General features: G+C 36.3%; 1 protein-coding gene across 8 annotated transcripts in view; it reads right to left on the bottom strand.

Annotated features, from left to right (window-relative positions):
• Positions 1-4,492: 4,492 nt before the first annotated feature.
• PTBP2 (polypyrimidine tract binding protein 2) overlaps positions 4,493-18,597 on the bottom strand; it is a 45,396-nt gene continuing 31,291 nt past the window's right edge. For 3 of the 8 annotated variants that reach the window (XM_038144168.1, XM_038144161.1, XM_038144163.1), the window contains 7 exons: positions 14,415-14,610; positions 10,121-10,275; positions 8,677-8,710; positions 8,138-8,230; positions 7,534-7,750; positions 7,354-7,431; positions 4,493-7,218 (listed from right to left, as the gene is read on the bottom strand). In XM_038144168.1, the coding sequence (XP_038000096.1) occupies positions 7,086-7,218; positions 7,354-7,431; positions 7,534-7,750; positions 8,138-8,230; positions 8,677-8,710; positions 10,121-10,275; positions 14,415-14,610 (906 nt within the window). In that variant the 3' untranslated portion in view covers positions 4,493-7,085. The remainder of the gene's footprint in view (positions 7,219-7,353; positions 7,432-7,533; positions 7,751-8,137; positions 8,231-8,676; positions 8,711-10,120; positions 10,276-14,414; positions 14,611-18,597) is intronic. The other 5 variants (XM_038144162.1, XM_038144165.1, XM_038144164.1 and 2 more) reach the window with 3 other exon arrangements.

Below are 18,597 nucleotides of genomic sequence, written 5' to 3'. Positions count from 1 at the left end.
TCAGATACTTTACCTGCTTGCTTTGAAAAGCAAACTACTTTTAAAGATTTCCAGGTATCCTTAAGAAAATTGCAAATAAATGTTAATATTGATCTGTTAGCAAGATCACTTGCACTCTACAGTTGCTCAGTTTTGCTGAGCAACTCCAGTCACTTGCTAACAATAATGGGTGGTGATGTGGCAATTCTTCCACTGCCACAACTGAGCACATCCCCTGGTGGACCAAAACTTGCTGTACATGTACTCAAGCAAGGTATGCCACTTGCATGCAAAAACCTATTTAGAGTTCACCCACAGCAGTGCAGAAGTGCTTGGTGTTACCATTCTCTAATTAAAAGAACAAGTTTTTTCAATTGCAACACGATGGCACCACAAACATCGCTGTTTATAAGAATTATTTTGAGTGAAGAGCCACCAATAGGAAAAGGTTATCTACTATTAACCAGATATTTTAATATAACTACACTTGAAAGAAGATGAAGTTAGCTCCATCTTCCATCTAAGACGAACTTGAAAACGACCACTTTCTAAAAACAAAAGCAGACTTTTAAATTGCAGCAAAAGATTTAGGTCAAGATTATTTTTTTCCCTCAAGTCTAGGAGCAGTGATACAGACTGAGGATGTTGTGTGACTTCTGCCATCAGAGTTTAAACAAGTTACACACACTTCTGATCCAAATGGTTGAGGTCAACCAAAATTTGCTTAAGATTTGGAAAAGGGTAACCTCTAGTTTATTTTCTATAATCAACAGGAAAATCTCCCTCTCTGAAAAGAAAGGAAAAAAGGAAAAGCTCCCTTATTTTTAAAGATAAACATTGTTCACAAAAAGCTTACTCAAATTATCTAAGTCAATACCTGAAGGTTAATGTTTAGACAACAAAGCACAGCGTGATGAAAGAAGTGTTTTGTTGACACAGCACCAGGACTCTTTACTAGCTGAGGATTGCCAGTGTTTTAACATGGAAAGACCAGTATCCCACCACACGCAACAAATCACTGGTGCTTGTCAGATGCAGCTGCCAAGAAACCTTTCTTGCTTCAGAAAAGAACAGACTAGTCCAGCATGATTTCAGCTGCACAGCTGAGATCTTCAAAGAGTGTTGATGCTGTCAGAGATAAGCCCCAGGCATTAAGGAACTAGGGGGAGTAGGGTTAGCCCAAAGGACACTGCTGTACCCTGCCATGGAATACAGTCAGAAATTTTACAAGCTTGTATTTTTCATCAAAAAATGCCAGTCCCCACGTGTCACTTGATGACTCCTCTAATAAATCTCTTCCTGGATCCCACTACCTCACTTCATCTAGCTCTTTGGCCAGCCATCAGTGTCAATCATCCTAAACTACCCTGACATGTAGCCTAACCTAGGGCTAGAGGCTTCAGGCTTTCAGTCTTGCTGGCTTCCAGGGATGATAAGTACTCATCCTAGGAAAACCAGCTTCCACAGCAGTCTGCAGGCAAGTGCTGCTCTGACACCCCTGTACCTGTTGAGCTGAAGTGAAAATACATCACATTTACTTCATAAGCTGGACTACTTTTTTTCAGACTACTTTGTAAAAAACCCTTACAGATTTATTCAGCCAACATGTCTCACCTTGTCAATATTTTTTCACATCTATTTAAATATGAAACAACTGAATGCAAGCGATTGAAACACCCTCAACACTCCTGTGTCCAATACTCTGCTCCTCCTGCAAAATATCCCTTCCCTTTCAGTTCTCGTGTCCTGTACCCAGCATCCCCAGGCCCCACCACGCTGGCTACCTCTGAAGCTGCTGCCCATTAAGAGGGAGAGAACCAGGTCCGTGCCTGTTTGAGAAGTCCCAGCAAAAGACAGGGCACCTGATCTTCCCTTCCCTCGCCCATAAGACTGAAAGTAAGGACTTGGACCTAGCAAGCCAACTAATCATGAGGATGGAAACAGAAATGTCTTGCTACTTAGAGACCTTCATCCCCTCTGCCTGCCAGGAAGGCCACCAAAGGGTACAGGAGTGACAAGGAAGAGACGGGTTATCTTGGGAACAGCACATTCACACAGAGATCAGAGATTACACACGCCTCATTTCCTAATGAAACAGGGCTAAAACTCATAAAACATGCAGAACTCTTCCATAATAGGAGTGCTAGTTTCGGCTAAGTTTTTTTTGAAACATTTAAATCAATCTGCATTTAATTCACATTTTTCCCAAGGAAGAAAGTTCTTCACTTTTCCTTTTGCTGCCTGCCTGGAGAACTAATCAGGAAAGAATATATTTTAAACATTACATGCTGTAAACTTTGAAAGGGAAAAAACAAAGCAATGTAACCCTCCTCCAAATTTAGTTTGTTGATCAGAGAAAAATTCACTCAACTCAGAAAACAGATATAGCAAGCTGTAAAATTTTTTTAAGGTGAAGCAGGAGCTCACCAGTCTCATTTTGTTAACCATCCTCAAAGACCAAACACATGCACTGAAGAGAATTTCAAACCTCAAAATACTCAGATTATGTGATATTAAATAACTTCTTGCATTAAAGGAAAGAACAAGGTAAAGAAATTCTTTAAAGCTGCATTATTGTGGCCTATAATTCCACAGGAAGGCAGGAACTTTGTCACTGCTTCTAGCAAGCCAATGCACTAACAGAATAACTAATGGTTTATCATTCCCTATAGTTAAAATTACTGCAGTCTACTGATTGACTAACTTTAGCAAGGCCCATTAAGTAGAAAAGACCATGCCAAATCCTATAGTTTCAGAAAATCATTCATTCTTCCTATCCTCTATGTGGCTGGAATCACACTAGCAGGCTACAGCTGCTCAGCTCCCCAAGAAACCAGGAAGGTAAGAAATATTGCAGATGTCCTTTTATATATATATATATATGTGTGTGTGTGTATGTATCTATATATAGTGTATATATATATATATTCCTTTCTACACACAACAGGACTACAAGACATGGGGTATTCTGCCTAATTATTTAAAAGAAAATTTGCTCACCTCAGCAAAATTGAATTTCAGGCTGTTCCAGACTCTGGAACAGAACAAGGACTTCAGCCTCATCCCTGCCTAGCACAGTCAAACCTTTTGAGCAGTCTTGCTCACTGTAACACATTTGATAGTAGGAAAACCACTTCCTGAGATGGGACTAGTGGATTTATATTCCTGTTGGCAAAAAAACCCCCACAATTCTTTTTTCTGATGTTTTGACAGAAGCACATGTTATCTAAGCACAGAATTAGACAAATTATCTGGAGTAAAATAGAGTTTGAAATCACAGTGCCCTAAATTCTGCAGATAGCAGAATCTTATTAATCTTGTCATGCTGTAAGATACTACAAAACATAAGGAAATTTATAAAGAATCAAATAAACTGTTTGTGTCAAATGGCTTATAAAACTAATTCTTAATGTAAAACATTAAAAATGGCAAGCTACAAATAGTTGTATGAACTGTTAACCTGCAGGGCAAAGGTTCCTTTCATAACACATTAAATCACAATATACAGAAATACTTCCAAGTGTATTCACTTAGCTTTGAGGTTTCCTCCCCAGTTTCTAGTTAGAATGCCATAAGGTTTTGGTTTATTTCACTTACATACTGTATTTGCCACTCAACATTACCTGACCAAAGACATTTTTGGACTTCTTCAACCAATTTCATTGTTCCACCAGAGAAAAATGTAACAATTCATGAAGAAATAAAAATCAGCAACTGCCCTCGGACAAAATACCAGAATTATTTTAAAAATCTGAAATTGAGTTTGGAGAATCACCATGCCTATGGTAAAGTTATTACTAACAATCTGAAAACTCACATTCCATGGAGTGTAAGAAGTTATTCATGAATCTTATTTTTAGTAAAATTTTAATAAAAGTGATGCTTCACATTCTGAAGAGCTAAAAATACAGAAACTTATTTACATTTTGTAACAACAAAAATGTACAAATTACTATACAAAATGCATTACCATCTCATGAAAAAGAAGTTTTTGAAAGTTCTAGGAGTAAGGACATAATAAGTCTGTATTTTCTGAAGAGATACCACTTTAAAGACTAAGTATCCATAACTGAACAGTGATTTTCTTCAGATTAATAAAAAATGCTTTCATGACAATTATGACTGTCATTACTTTTAATTTTGGCTGATACAACTATAACCTCATAATAAAAGCTGCTGAATTTATAACAACTCAAGGCCAATGTATACTCTTTCCCTTGAGGTTTTTGCCACAGAAATTTTCAAAATGAGAAAAGTATAGAAACTTCTTTTTAAGGAAATAAGCCTGACAAGAAGAATGTAGGCTACCCTTTTACAAACCCCTATATTTGTACACAATCAGACAGTGCAGATGCTTACAGTTATTTCAAAATTACACATATGGCAATCACTGTAGGCTATCTGATACATGTTTTAGAGTGGAAATAATTCAGCACAAGCTGAACACACAGAATGGCAAATTTCAAGTCACATTTCTAGTTGAAACACGCAAGCACATTCTGATACACAAAAGGAAATCTGACACACTTTTATTTTAGAAAAATATGGGACATCATATTGTACAGATGAAAAACGTAACAGATCAGCTCAGTCAGACCCTTAACTACTGCTTAAATCACTGGAAATAGTCACAGCTGTGCGTTTGGGTGCTCGAGTTGTAAAAAGATGCTGATTCACAAACTTTGAGTATGGATGAATAGGATTCTATCAGCACTTCAGATTGGGTGATCACTGCAATACCTGGAGTATAACTTAAATCATATATTGGGTGTAATTCTGATAAAATGCATTTTATTTAATGTATTAAGACTAATGCAAGCCCCTAATTATAACCATGACCTTCAAAAGCTGATAGTTATTTACTGATTTGAAAGCCATCCAAAGGAAGACATCAGTTCACAAAGTATTCTGACATCAATGTACCTACAGTGGTTGTACTGGAAAGCGACTGAAAAATGCTTTGATTTCAATGCTGAGAGCTTTAACCGAATGCTCCAAGATCATTCGGTTACCCTTAAATGGCAACTGTGTAAAATCCTATTTCTAACTGAAAGGGAAAAAACCCCCACAACAATCAGTTCAAAGTAATATACAGAAAAACTACTGAAGTGCCCAAACTGTTCTAAATATTCATCTGAACCCATGACTCTGAAAAGGTGAAGTATCCTGTTCTCAAACATGCATGGTCCATGGATCTCATGTGAAATCCTTTGTTACTTTCACCATGAGTGTACTGTATGATTAGTAGAAAATCTTTAGCACACACAAAAAAAATGAAAGATGAAACTTGCAGCAAGAGAGCATGGCAAACCTGAGAGATCTATTAGTGCATAAATCCGCTTAAAAACTAAAAAGATAGAAAGAGAGAGCTAACAAACTACAATAAAGGTTATGTCTTTAAAGCAGTAAGTTATAACAGGGTGGGAAATGTTTAATTTGCACATATGCCTGCAAAGGGGTCACTATCTGAAAATAAAGAGTTGGTATTTTTCACAGCATCAGATTTATGGTAAAAAGCCATAAATAGTAGTTTTTGTATTATGCTTTTCCCACCCTGGCAGAGAATAACATGAATTTAGAAGCACAGTAGAAGTGAAAAACAAAGAAGAGAAGGGATAGAAAGCAGCAGAGAAAGACAGAAAAGGTGAATACAGAGCTACAGAAGTGTTTATTGAGCATGCTACAGAGGTAAGCAGAGTACACACAAAATGAAATTAAACAACCATCAAACCTCCCAACTTTGTTAGAAAATTAATTTTTAATTGTGCCACTTCCAAACTATACTGAATTTTACAATTCTAAAGATGTAAAAACTCAACTAATAGAAAATATACATGACCTTTTTTTTTCTACATAGATAACAGAATCTATGAATCTTGAAACTAAGTACATCAATTTCAAAAAGTATTGGTCATTTAAACAGAATCAAGGTAACAGTTCAGACTGTCAGTGAACTGCTTTCAAATTAACTGGATCTGCAGATTCTGAGCCATGTTTATAGTAAAGTCAGATCAATTTCTAAATACAAAATATTTTGAAGAGATTTATTAAAACTGAATATTACAATGCAAGGTAAATTAAGACTAAAGGCACATAAACTTTGGTCCCACCTGGTTGTCAGTTTTAGAAAACTGCCACAAAATTTCCTGCAAGCATTTGCAGCAAACTTTCTTCATCATTGAAAATACATGCACCATTTCCTGAACTAGCTTGACCAGTCTGTACATGCTCAGAAATCCACAACCATATTCCATATCTTAATTACAAACTAAAGATGGCAATATATATTGAAATGCACGTAAGTCATGTCAACTTCAAAAACATCTACGAAAAATATTCAGCCACAAACAAGACATTACTTAGTGCTGACATTTATATGATACATCCCACAAGAGTGTGTACAAAAAGGTTAAGATTCCACAATGCTTTTCACGTAGGGCTCAAAGTCACAGAAGTCACTTTTTGTCCTTTAAGAAATTAATATTCTGTACCTTGTTAATTTTAACTAATGCCTACATTCATAACTGAATCTAGACCAGAACAATGAAATACAAAAGGCTTTTTTAAAAAAAGAACACATAGCAAAAAGTAGCAAAAATCAAATAAAATCATTTTACTCTTTCAGCGTAATGCATCTTATCCAATTAAAAAGAAAATAAGTGACAAGCCAGCAGATAAAGAAATCTATCAAGCAGGAGAAAACAAAAACTTAACCTTTTTACACACCCCTGCCTAACAATATTTAAATTATCATGTAACAATGTGCCCCAGACAACCAAATTTGCTTTTTACTAGTTATGCAATTCCAGCAGTACTAATTTTCCTTTTTAAGGCACGTACGTCAACTAAGTTGAAAATATGTGGTATTAACTTGAAATCTTTTAAACAAAACAATGTTTTATCTAAACAACAGTTGAACAGTTGAAAAGCAGTTAATATCACTGCCTTTTTTTAAATTTTTTTTTTTTTAAAACAATCGAGGAATGGTAACAGCATGAAAAAAAACCCAAAAAAACAGAAGACAAACTCTGGTCCCCACTTTCCTGAACAGTCAAAAGGTGACAACACCAAACAATGCAATACACCTTCATTTTCTATCTGCCTTTTTAAATAGTTGACTTAGAGAAAGAAACTCTCAGATGGTGACTTTCTCCCAGATTGTAATTGTGAAGATCAATCAAAGCCTGAATAGCTTCTTCTACTGTTGACATCTGAAGAAGTGCCATCTTGTGATCTCTTCTGAAACAAAATAATGGAATTAGGAACTTGAACACTACAGGGGTTGCTCCTAATGTTTGCTATTTGATACATACTTTTTCTTAAGATGTGCTGCAAAACTCTTTTTTTAGAGCTATGTGCAGCAAAGGTACTTACTGAAAAAATTTAAATGCTTTCACAGTGCCTCCAGTGTTAGCAAACAATGTGCGTAGATCCTCTTCTGCTACTGATGGTCTACAGACAGGAAGAAAATAAGCATAAGCAGGAAATCATTAGTCAGTTCAGTGTGCTGTGATTCACATAAGTATTATCAGATTACTGACAGTGAACACTCACGGAATATTGGACAGATGAAGTGTTGCAGAAGGAGGGAATATATTTTGAAAGTTTTTGGAACCAGGTTTCTTGAAGCGGTGCAAAGGTGAATTACCAAAATCTTTAGTCAGCCCTTGGTCATCAAGTCCCTCTCGAGGTAGTTGTACTGTCTGATGTTTAGAAAGGGTAACCCGAATGATCTTTCCATACATTTTTTGTCCGTTAAGATGGCTCATGGCTGAAAAAGACAAGTTTACTCAATTGAGTGCTACTTTTCAATGGCTTGTGGTACATCACACATGCAAAGAAGAAAAGCACTCAAGCAAATCAAAGGGTCAGTGTGCTAAAGGACTAGAATCAAGAACTAGGTCTGAGGACTCTTTCTCAATATTTAACTTTATTCAGGGATCATCATACTTGATTCAGCTGTTGAATTCATTTAGGGTATTAATTTAAGTGCAGACCTTCTGGAACACAAGCGCATGCAAAAATATTTTGGATCTGGTGGATAACCAAGGTAAGAGACAGACTGACAATTATAAACGCATTTAGTTCACCTGATCTTACACAGCCCAATTTCCAAGTACTTAGACTAATGGGAATATAAACAGAAAACTAATCTTACCCAGCTGTGACTGGTTTCCATCAGCCATCTGTATAAGAGCACTATCTTTCTTATTGTATAAAATCTTCACACGCTGCACATCACCATAAACACCTTTTCAAAGTCAAAAGTAACCCAAAAGAAAAAGTTCATTTTAAAGCCAGCCACCTAAGTAATACATTTTGACATATCAATGGAACATTCAGACAGCAACAAGATCACTCGCTCAAACTCAACACACTCACAAATGAATAAAGGAGATAAAGATTTTGAATAGTGAATTTTGAAAAGAATAATTTCTGATAAACCCTCAAAGCTATGTGAATGATATAAAATTAAAGACCATGCAAAATATATTAGCATGCATTAAAAGAAAATCTGTGTCTATGGAGAGATTTAAACAGCAAAAGAAAAACAGCAAAAGATTTACTATTCAACTTTAAGCCAAAGTGCTAGCTACAAATAAGAATTAAGGTGAAACAAAAAAAAAACCAACCAAACAAAAACCATAAAAACAAAACCAAATCAATAATAAAAGTATAGTGCTAACAATAACATACCGAAGAGGGTAAACAGACTTTGGGGCGTAACCATCTTTAGAAGGAGAGAAGAGCAAGCAGCGTAAGACAAGAAGAGAGAAGAGTCGAGGAAGAGCGGAGATGAACAGATCATCCATAACGAAGGGTGGTTCCCGCAGAATGGTGAGGTGGTCATGGATCATGGTTTCAAGGCGGTTAATTGGGGCAAGTTGGTCCGAGGAACATTTTGTTCAAGCACAGAAGCATGAACATAGGGAATGAAGACAGGGAACGTACACAAAGACGAGGAGAAGGGTAAGACAGGGAAGGGCACGGGAATTTGGGTAAAGACAAGGAAAGGGAAGTTGAACACACAGGGAAAAGGATGAAATGGGGGAGGGAATACAGCAATGCAGAAGAAAAAAAAAATAAGGAAGTGGGGAACAAAAAAAAATAAAATATAGGTCAGTACATAGGAAATGTAGGAATTTGGTCAGAAAATGGTTGGTTTATGTACTGTACAAGAAAAACTGAGTAAAATGTAGTCACCCAAGACAAATATGGGTAAAGTACATTCATATCAAGAGTAAACTACAGCATTTCATCTCAACATGAAAATAAATTAAAAAAGCATGCAATAGAAATTTTAAAATTTAAACTTTAACTGCGTAAGCATGGCTGGTTATGAAATGCAGGCAAAATATCTTTCAAAATGGCACTCTGATCTGAAACATTTTAACATGCAAGACTGTGGATGACAAAATAGTACTAGATGATAAAAAAAGCTTAATGATTTACAGTGACAGAGGCCAGTTAAAAATGGAACAGCTAGACTGATACAAACTTCCCACATTTCATACCAGCTTTCACAGCCATCAAAATAAATGTAAAGGACAGTAAAAATGCAAAACTAAATTAATCCCTTTAGATTTCAGAGTTAGCAAGAAAGATATAGTTAAGGTGAAAATGCTTTGCCACCACTTTTTTTTTTTTTTTAAGACAAATGAGTAACTGCAAAGAAAAAAAATTACTAAGAGAGACTGGAAGAGTGCCTCGTCAAGATCTTTGGGAGAACCTTCAAAGAAAAATGTGTTAGAGTAGTTCACACAAATTAAGACTCAAAAATGTGAGATACAAGCATGAAATGAAACAGCAAACAATTAGAAACAAACAGAAATTCTAGTTTACATGATTACAGTTACAAAAGAAAGAATAGTTGGTATTCAAACATGAAGAAGTTACCAAATTTTTCTTAGAAAAAACAGGTAGCTGACTGTCAAAGGATATTTTAAATTGTGAGCTACCTAGGAACAAAAATGTATTTAACAATGGCTTTAAAATAAACTTTGGGGATTATTAAAAAAACAGCAAAAATACTTTGAGCTTAAAATCCAAATGTAAGAGGCCAAATGCAAAGAAATTATAAAATACTGACAAATGAAGTGTGACTAAAGGGGGGGAAAAAAAGTAAAATTGTTTCACTAACCTCTTCATTTAAATTGCTAACCAGGAGGACTGTATTGCCACCAGCTGAAACTCCAGGCATTCCCACACGGCCAGCAGCAGCAGCTGCAGCTGCAGCAGCAGCATTTGGAATAGCCAAAGGACTCAGAGCTCCTGGAACAGCTGCAACAGGAAGCCCTAATTTTAAAATAAAGCATATTTTACGAAACACACACAAGTCATTTTTAAAAAAAAAGTTCCTATATCAGTACTAGGGCTGTATACACCACTCTACACAGCAAACAATACCACTGGAGAGTAATCCAAAGGCTTGTGAAATGGGTTGGTAAATTAACGTAAGAGTAATGTAGAAAATTCTTTTCAGATCAAGTCTGCAAAGTTATGAGATATAAAAAGTACTTTCTATTCAAATAACCATTATTGTGCAGCAAAACTGTTTCCACTGCACTCCAAAATGCTTGAAGTGTCTAGTTTATCAAGATGGTCTAAAGTAAATGTTGATTAAATCAGTAAGAATAAACACTATTTGTGCTCTTTGCATCATTACATCCTTATTTCCCATCATCATTTGAGAGACATTCCTCACTTCAACTTGGTGCTTGACTAAATCCCCAACAGTGCAGTTGGCCATGTGAAGAAGTTCACACATCTCTCACAACATTAGCATGAGGTGGGGAGGCAACCCTCTAAATTCAAGACTCAACATGCTCTGTGGCTTTAGTAATTCAGTTCTCTGAAGAAGCATGTTACCCTCAGCTATAGCTTCAGTTGTGCCTTTATGTCTTCTTCTTCAAGGAAACTCAGACCCCACAGAGAAACATTGGTTTTGTCTGCTCAAGTCATTGGGGTATGAGTTGAGTGTGCTACTCCCAGGATTAAGGAAAGGCTCTTGTGATACATTTGCACTATATATGGCTTATATAGGAGCAGCTTTATTGTATTTGATCAACATTGCCATTTGCACATCAGGCAGGGCTCAGTAAAAGAGCACTATTGTATCAAAATACTCTTCCAGGACAGTTAGGCGTGGCAGATCCCCACCTGAAGAAAATACAACTTGTTTTATACTAGGTCAATAGCAATCACTTAAGTTTTATAAAATGTCAAGCTACCAAGTCTTACTAGAGCATATCCAGTCTTCTAGTATGTCTAGACATCTCTCCCTAACCTTAGAAACTTTAAGAGTAAAGGAATCTAAAGAAGAGCAGTGAAGTTTTTTATGGTTCTTTCCATAGATAGGCACAGCACAGCCAAGTAACTCATAATTTAAAAGGCAAAATTCTTCATAGCATCAGGCTCTCCCAAGGACATTCTTTGGTCCCACTGAGGAAGTTAAAAACAATGATTTAATAAACAACATTCCTATAAAAGTATTTTCAATTATTATCCTTCAAAATTGCCAGCAAGAATCTCAAAAAGGGGGCACTAGTCGAAAATGCCAACAAAGAATGCCAGCAAGGGATAAAGCTGTGTGAGCCCTAAGCACAACAGTGTATTTCCAGCTGTAATATTAAACAAATATCTGACATATTAAACATATATCAGTATTTGCTATTTTGTGGTTCAGTACAATGCAGCTGTTGTTTATCCAAAGCTTTTTTTTCTGTGACATCTGTAACTGTTTTGGGGGAGTTGAAGAAGAGGAAGACTATATCTATTGTTTCATATTGTTTCACATGTGAGGTAAAAAACAGAAGAAAAAAAAATTGCCTTTCATTCATTTGAAACCAGGTCATTTAGTCCACTAGTAATTTTCTCCTTCTTTCAAAAAACATTAATACTCATTGAATATTGTCCAGTTTACAGACTCAAGGTTTTCTGAAACCTTATTTTATCACAGGTGAGGATGCAGTAGATGAATGAGTGATGATGCATGCAGGCTAGACCATCTATTTGATTGATATGTTTTTACTGATTACTTAGCATACATAGATCTCATTTTTTGAAAAGGTCAGACAAATTACAAAGCCACAGCAAATTGCTGTGGAACAGAATTCCTGGTCTGCAGTCTCCACTGTACTTTGATTTGCCATTCTGATTAAAGCAATGAAAAGCTTTTTAATAAATATAAATAAGAAGAGTTTCTATTATGAAAAAGTTACCACGTAACACTGCTTAGGACTTGTATGAAACTCTTTAGAAATGTTAGCTACATTGTCAACATGATCAACTAGTATTAGAAATCTTTGTCACTAGCTTTATTTTAGCTTCCTACAACAACAGATAACAGGCTTTTGTTTTTTTTCAAAATATTAATGGAAACATACTGATATTATATACCTTCTTTTTAGCCTTTTGAGGCCTTTTCCTCAATGAAGTTAAAATAAAACATATCACATAATTTACTCCCTCTCAGCTTATCCTTTTGTATGACTTCTGAAGTGCAAATTGCTAATGCCAATTTCATAGTAGGCAAATTGAAGCTATAATAAAAATATATTATCAATTTACATGAAAACCACAGGCACTAGTAATAATCTTAATGCAGGTAAGTAAAACTGACCAAGAACTGGGTTTATAGACCTGTTATGAACCCTTTTCATGGCTCTATGTCAAGTAATCACCATCTACTTGTACTGACTAGTTCTTGTCCTGCTTCCTATGGCTTTGGGGGAAACAGCAGCTTAACATCTCTGCTTAACAGCTTACAAAGCTACAAGAGTTACATCAAGTTACATTTACTGAAGTGGAGCATTAATTTCACCCAGAAGGAAACCAAGATATATCTGGTTTAGAATTAGTGCAGATTTAAGCACCAAAACTAACAAGATTTACATCCTGTCTCTAAAACTCAAGCCACAAAACTGCACTGAACCTAAATCTCAATTCTGACATATGGATTACAGTATACTCTTAAAGTTGCACCCAAGTTTTGTACAAGTTTGCAGCATATAAAAGTGTAACATAAGCAAAAGGAAGAAGTGAGTCCTTAGTGCATTTTCTGTCTGCAATATCATGATATACATATAAAAGATCAGCTACAGCAAGAATTTTTACAGCAATGCCACACGTCCATCTCATGGTATTCTTTCTGAGCATGCAAAAGGACCTGAAGAGTTAACAATATACCAAGCTCACTCAACTGGCCAGTTTTTTAATTATGGGAAGTTAAAGGAGGAAAAAGAAAATTACCTTGAGCTATTTTTTTTTCTGAGACTTTAGATTCTTACAGTATTTTACTTCCCAAAACTTTTGCTGTAGCTTCAAGCTGCAAAGTCAAGTGCTCTGGAATTTGGGGGAACTGACTTTGTGTGTACTTTACAACTAGATATGAAATGTATCCTCCAAGTAACCTGATTTCAGAAAACTGTCAAATACAGTGCAACATTCAGCAGCCCTAGCTACAATAATTACCTCTTCCTGGGTTCACATCATTCACTAAGTGCCTTCTGTCTTTCGTAACAGAAAGCAGAGGCTCCTCTTTCCTAGAGTAACTCAAACTCACTTCAGTATGGCCCAGACTGTACAAAAAACCATGAAAAATATGTTGTTCTTATGTTTTCTTCAGAACAAAAATGAGAAGTTATCCAAGAAAGAAAAAAGAAAAAGACTAAGTGGGAAGAACAATGATCGCAACATAATAAATCAGCTTGTATAAAAGTAGTGATTCTATACCTGAGTGCTATTACATTTTAAAGAGTGAAAGGTGTTCTCCCCAAAAAACAATTCGACAAGAGTAGGAGTATGCATTGATTATTTTGGTAATAGTCAGAAGACAGATATATCTGTACCTTTTTCCGAGAATTTCACCAACTTCTGATGAACTCAAAGGCTGACAGGATATATACAACTGTAACATATCACTAGAAATGCAACTACAGATATTTTTCTTTTATTCACAGAAATTACAAGTAGCACCATAGGGTTTGGGTATTTTAAGCAAAGAGCATAATCTTTCCTCTTTGAAGGAAACCAGCAAAATGTTAGTTTCATAATCTGATACTACAAATAACCTTTAGCATGAAGAAATCATGCAAATCATATTAAGTCTCCCTTACAAATTAGGTGGGAAAATGGACAAGGTGGCCACAGACAAGAACATACCCAAGAGGGAAGGACAGATTTTGGGATACAAGCTGAACTAACTTGACTTTTTCTAGTACTTTGTGCATTTGCCATTTTATCATGCAAGTTTTCATTTATTTTTTGCAGTACTTCTAAAGACAACATAATTACGTTACTACAATTCACATCACAATACAGACTGAACCGTGAATGGGCCTTTGGACACTATTGTAATTTAAGTTTTTAGAAGGATTACTGAGTATTTTCATGAAGTGGCTTTGCAGTACAGAAGAAGAATGTCAACATCATACCTAGAAGAGAGGTCTCCTTGGCAAATGCTGCAGCAATAGCTGGGTCCAGCGTTGGCTGTCCATCACCAGATGGAAGGTCAGGACGGGTGTAGTCCCTGCTTTTATCGTTGTTGTACTTGACATTCAAATTCACCAATTTGGAAAAATCAATTCGTAGGGTACAGCAAGCATTATAAATATTTTGACCATCTAAGGCCTGAAAAAAAGATCACAGTTTATTTAAAAGACACACAATACCAATTGGTTGCACAAGGGTGGGGTTTTTGGTTGTTTTATTTTAAACAAGGTCAGCATATAGATATTTATGTGTCTTACTGTCTAGCTTAAAATCAATTAAAATGCATTAACCTCTCAACATGATGCCAGGAAGCTCAATGTTCCCTTCTTACCTAGAAACTTCTTTTGCACCAAAGTGGCAAGGGACATTTTAACACTGTCAAACCTAAATTTTGTCTGTCAAAATCAGCTAATTAACCTGCATTCTATAGCACAGCTTAAAATGCCAAATAGATTTTACAAAGAAAAAAAAAAAGAGCAAGAACAAAAAGCCAAGAATCTTACATGGAAAATCAACTGAGAAAAAAAAATCTAGACTTAACTATCATGTTAGACAGCCATCTGTTAAACCATAATATATACATTACTCCTGCATGCTCTCCTTCTCCCCTTAAAGGTAGTTACTGCCAAAAATGAGAGAAAAACCAACTTTAACTGCTAACCTGATATTACTCTTTTTCCCATTTTCACAATTAATTGGTACTTCTGAAAGAATGTGTATTAACATGACAACTAGTACTCTAGGAAAACACTTTTAAAAATAATCCAACACATATATAGCCATATAAATATATAGGTTTCCTCCATCTCCCTTATCCACCAGGCAAGTCAATACCTGGATTTGAGTCCATTTACATTTTGGGCATATCTTCCTTTCACTCAAAGCACTACCAATTAAATATGGGAGACTTAAAAATACAGAAACTTTTGTTATAAAGTCAATTTAATTCTTAGGGAGTGCTAGGAAGTGACAATGCAGCTCATCTTAAAAATTAGCATTCAATCAAGTCATTATGTTAAATATAAAACTACTACATATATATATATATATTTATTTATTTTTATAGATGTGCACTAAAAATACAAATAAAGCAAATTTTCAAATACACACACTAGATCTTTTATTTCAGTGTTTGAACCGAAATTTTAGACTGAAATGTACCACTTCTGGACCCGAGCTAGCTCTTGCAGTTAGCAGGGTTACATCTGCAGTGTACTTGCCAACACATGCAGGTTCTGGTAGGGCTTACTATTTTGAGCTCAGCACTGTACAAACCTTGTGTGCCTGCTATTTTCATACAGTGATGCATCTGGAAACGGAACATCTTGCAGACACCCCTCTGCTAGGCCTGCGCCAGCAAGGCTGTCCCCACAAAACATTATCACACCTGATATCTCCAGGGCTCACAAAACCACTTAAAAGAACTACCATCATTAGCAGTCAACCTAAAAGAATGTGTAAGTCAATGTAATTATTTTGCCATAGCTTGCAAGTTCTAAAAACATATAGAACAGAAACATTAACTGGAAAATCTAAGCACTGTATCAACAAATAGCAATTTAAGATAAATTCCTATGCTTGAAATTCAGCTTAAAAATGCTTTATACAATATTTCAAAAGCAAAATTTATTGTCATTATTCATAGAACACAAGCTTAATTAATTACTTCTGTATTGTTGGAGTGGTGGTGAGCACCACCATTACAGCACACACCATTTGCTAGCTCTTTAAAACATGGTGACAAAGCACAATCCAAGACTCCTATTGGTATTTGGGAAAAGAATATCACTTGAACACTTACACCTAAAAAAGTTTATATTAAGTATCTGACACACCTTTTAGAAGACTTTCTACCTTCTAAAATCCACTAAGATATGGACTAGAGGAAGGTCCAAATTATCCAGCCAGGGTTTACTTACTGTCAAATACAATGCCACTGCCCAGCAAGGGAACACCCAATCCCATGATGAAGCAAACAGGTGTGAACAAGACTGGAAGGCTGTATTCTTTAGCTTTGTCTGAATCACAGGACCCTACAAGATTCATACTTTACCTCTGTGTGGAGTCTGTAGAAATACTGACTTGTGGCTTGCAGAAAGTTGCTAAGCTGATGGAAATATTTTAGACTTTAGAAGTAGCAAACCAAGATATATCTGTGTTTGTAGTTTCTAGAGAAGTGTTTAAAGGGAGCTATATAAGTAACTAAAACTTCTACCGAAACAGCAACAACTCCTCTTTCTGCCAAAATCAAAGTGACCAAAAATACATATAAAAGGTACTGCACAAGAGAAATCCCTTGTAGCTGGGGGATAGATGGGCTGAAAGAACATCCTGAGCCAGAAAGCAAGGAGATGCACTCTTAATAAGCACTGTAGTCAAACTCTAGGAAAGGGTTCAAACACCAGAATAAAAAAAAACCCTGACCCCAACCATCTCCACCAGCAGCATCATACACCTCTAGCAATGCCAGAAAGATTCTCACCAGCCAGCATTTTTTTCAAGATTAACTGTTCACATCTAAAGTCACAAATATGAATGTGTGTCCTGAGCTCTTACTTGTATAGCAAAAGAATGTGCAAAAAATCATCAAACACTGTTCCTCTCAGACATCCTGAAAAACATGACACCAGCCATTCACTGCTAGTGAATGGTCATGCAAACATCATCTCCAAGAACTCTAGTTACTGTTAAGAAGCTTCTCTTTTGAGTATTTATTTCACATGCAATACCATACCACACCACACATGGGCCAAACCAAGGAGATCAAGAATCACGAGACCTTCTACAAATGTGAGTACCATTCTTCATCTTGCCTGTATCAGCAAACCCAAAAAACTAAACCTAAGATTTTTAGAAGGGCGTAAGAGCTCAAGGCATAAAAAACCCCCAAACCCTTGGAAGCAACATTTACAAAACATACTCCAGCTCAAATAAGTACCTCAAGGTAACTGAAGGTCATCTGCTAAGTATCTCTTGGGAGAGATATGTCCCAAGTGCACCCCACAGATCTGTGCATCTGAATGAAAGTAATTTCTTTTGAGACAAGTATCTTAGATACAAGAAGTTTCTGTGGCTAAAAAGTCTATGTAAATACATTCTGTTCTCATAAATTAACATATTTTATGTGCAAAAGACATGTTGCTGCACTTCCTGGGCTTTCTGATACAATGCAATCCAGCACTCTCCTGTTTACCTGAACACTACTTATCATTTCTGAGTACAAATTGTGCTCATTAGAACTAAAGATGTCCAAAAAAGCCTAATACAACAATAGTGGATAATAGCCCTGCAGCTCAGCATCCTATCTGAAGATGTCCTTTCTTCCATTCTGCAATAACTACCTGAAGTTCCAACTACATATTTTAGGGCAATGCAGATTGGCAGAGATCTTCTGCAGACTGCTTACAAAGCTACCCTGAAGTTGTGAGGCAAAACAACTGGAAAGACGACACGTGCAGTCAAACTTCACTGGAATCTTTGAATCAGGTGCAGGCCAAGGAAGGATCAACTGGCCAACTGTCACAGAACCTCTAGTGATATTTTTAACCCATGCTGGGTCAAGATGACCTGCAGGCACTACGTATGAGCCTCAGCTGATTGTCTATAGATGAATCATTAATGACTGTTAATATCTATGATTTAGCAAGAATACTTCCAGCACATTTGCACAAAGGCAATGCTCTGAATCAGCCAGCTTCTCAGACAGAAACACCAGCTCTCTCATCTCATGCTATACAAAATATTAGTGTTCAAATATTTAAGTCTGCTGCTTATGCTAAGAGTACTCATCATTTACAATGAAAATGGGCTATTTTTAATGCTTAGGTATCTCCATATGCACACAGACATCTCCAGACAAAACCTTCATTAGCAGAAGCGTGGCAGTTCAATGTGCTCTACTCTTGCCCATTCTCAGTTACATTCTCCACCCTGGCTAGACTGCTGCATTAGACAGAACCTGAAGCTCCCAGTCTTCACCCAAGGAACCCATAATGATTCAGCCTGAGGGTGGTGATGAAATAAGTACTGGTGGAGCCACTATCTACTTTTACAGGAAATGAGTTTCTTACAAAACAAGCGGAGCAGGAATGAGGTTTTTCACTAGCTGCTCATTCAAATTCCAAA

This window comes from Motacilla alba, chromosome 8 (assembly GCF_015832195.1).
Source record: "Motacilla alba alba isolate MOTALB_02 chromosome 8, Motacilla_alba_V1.0_pri, whole genome shotgun sequence".
In the NCBI taxonomy this organism is placed as follows: Eukaryota; Metazoa; Chordata; class Aves; order Passeriformes; family Motacillidae; genus Motacilla; species Motacilla alba.
This window is presented reverse-complemented; position numbering and strand designations above follow the sequence as displayed.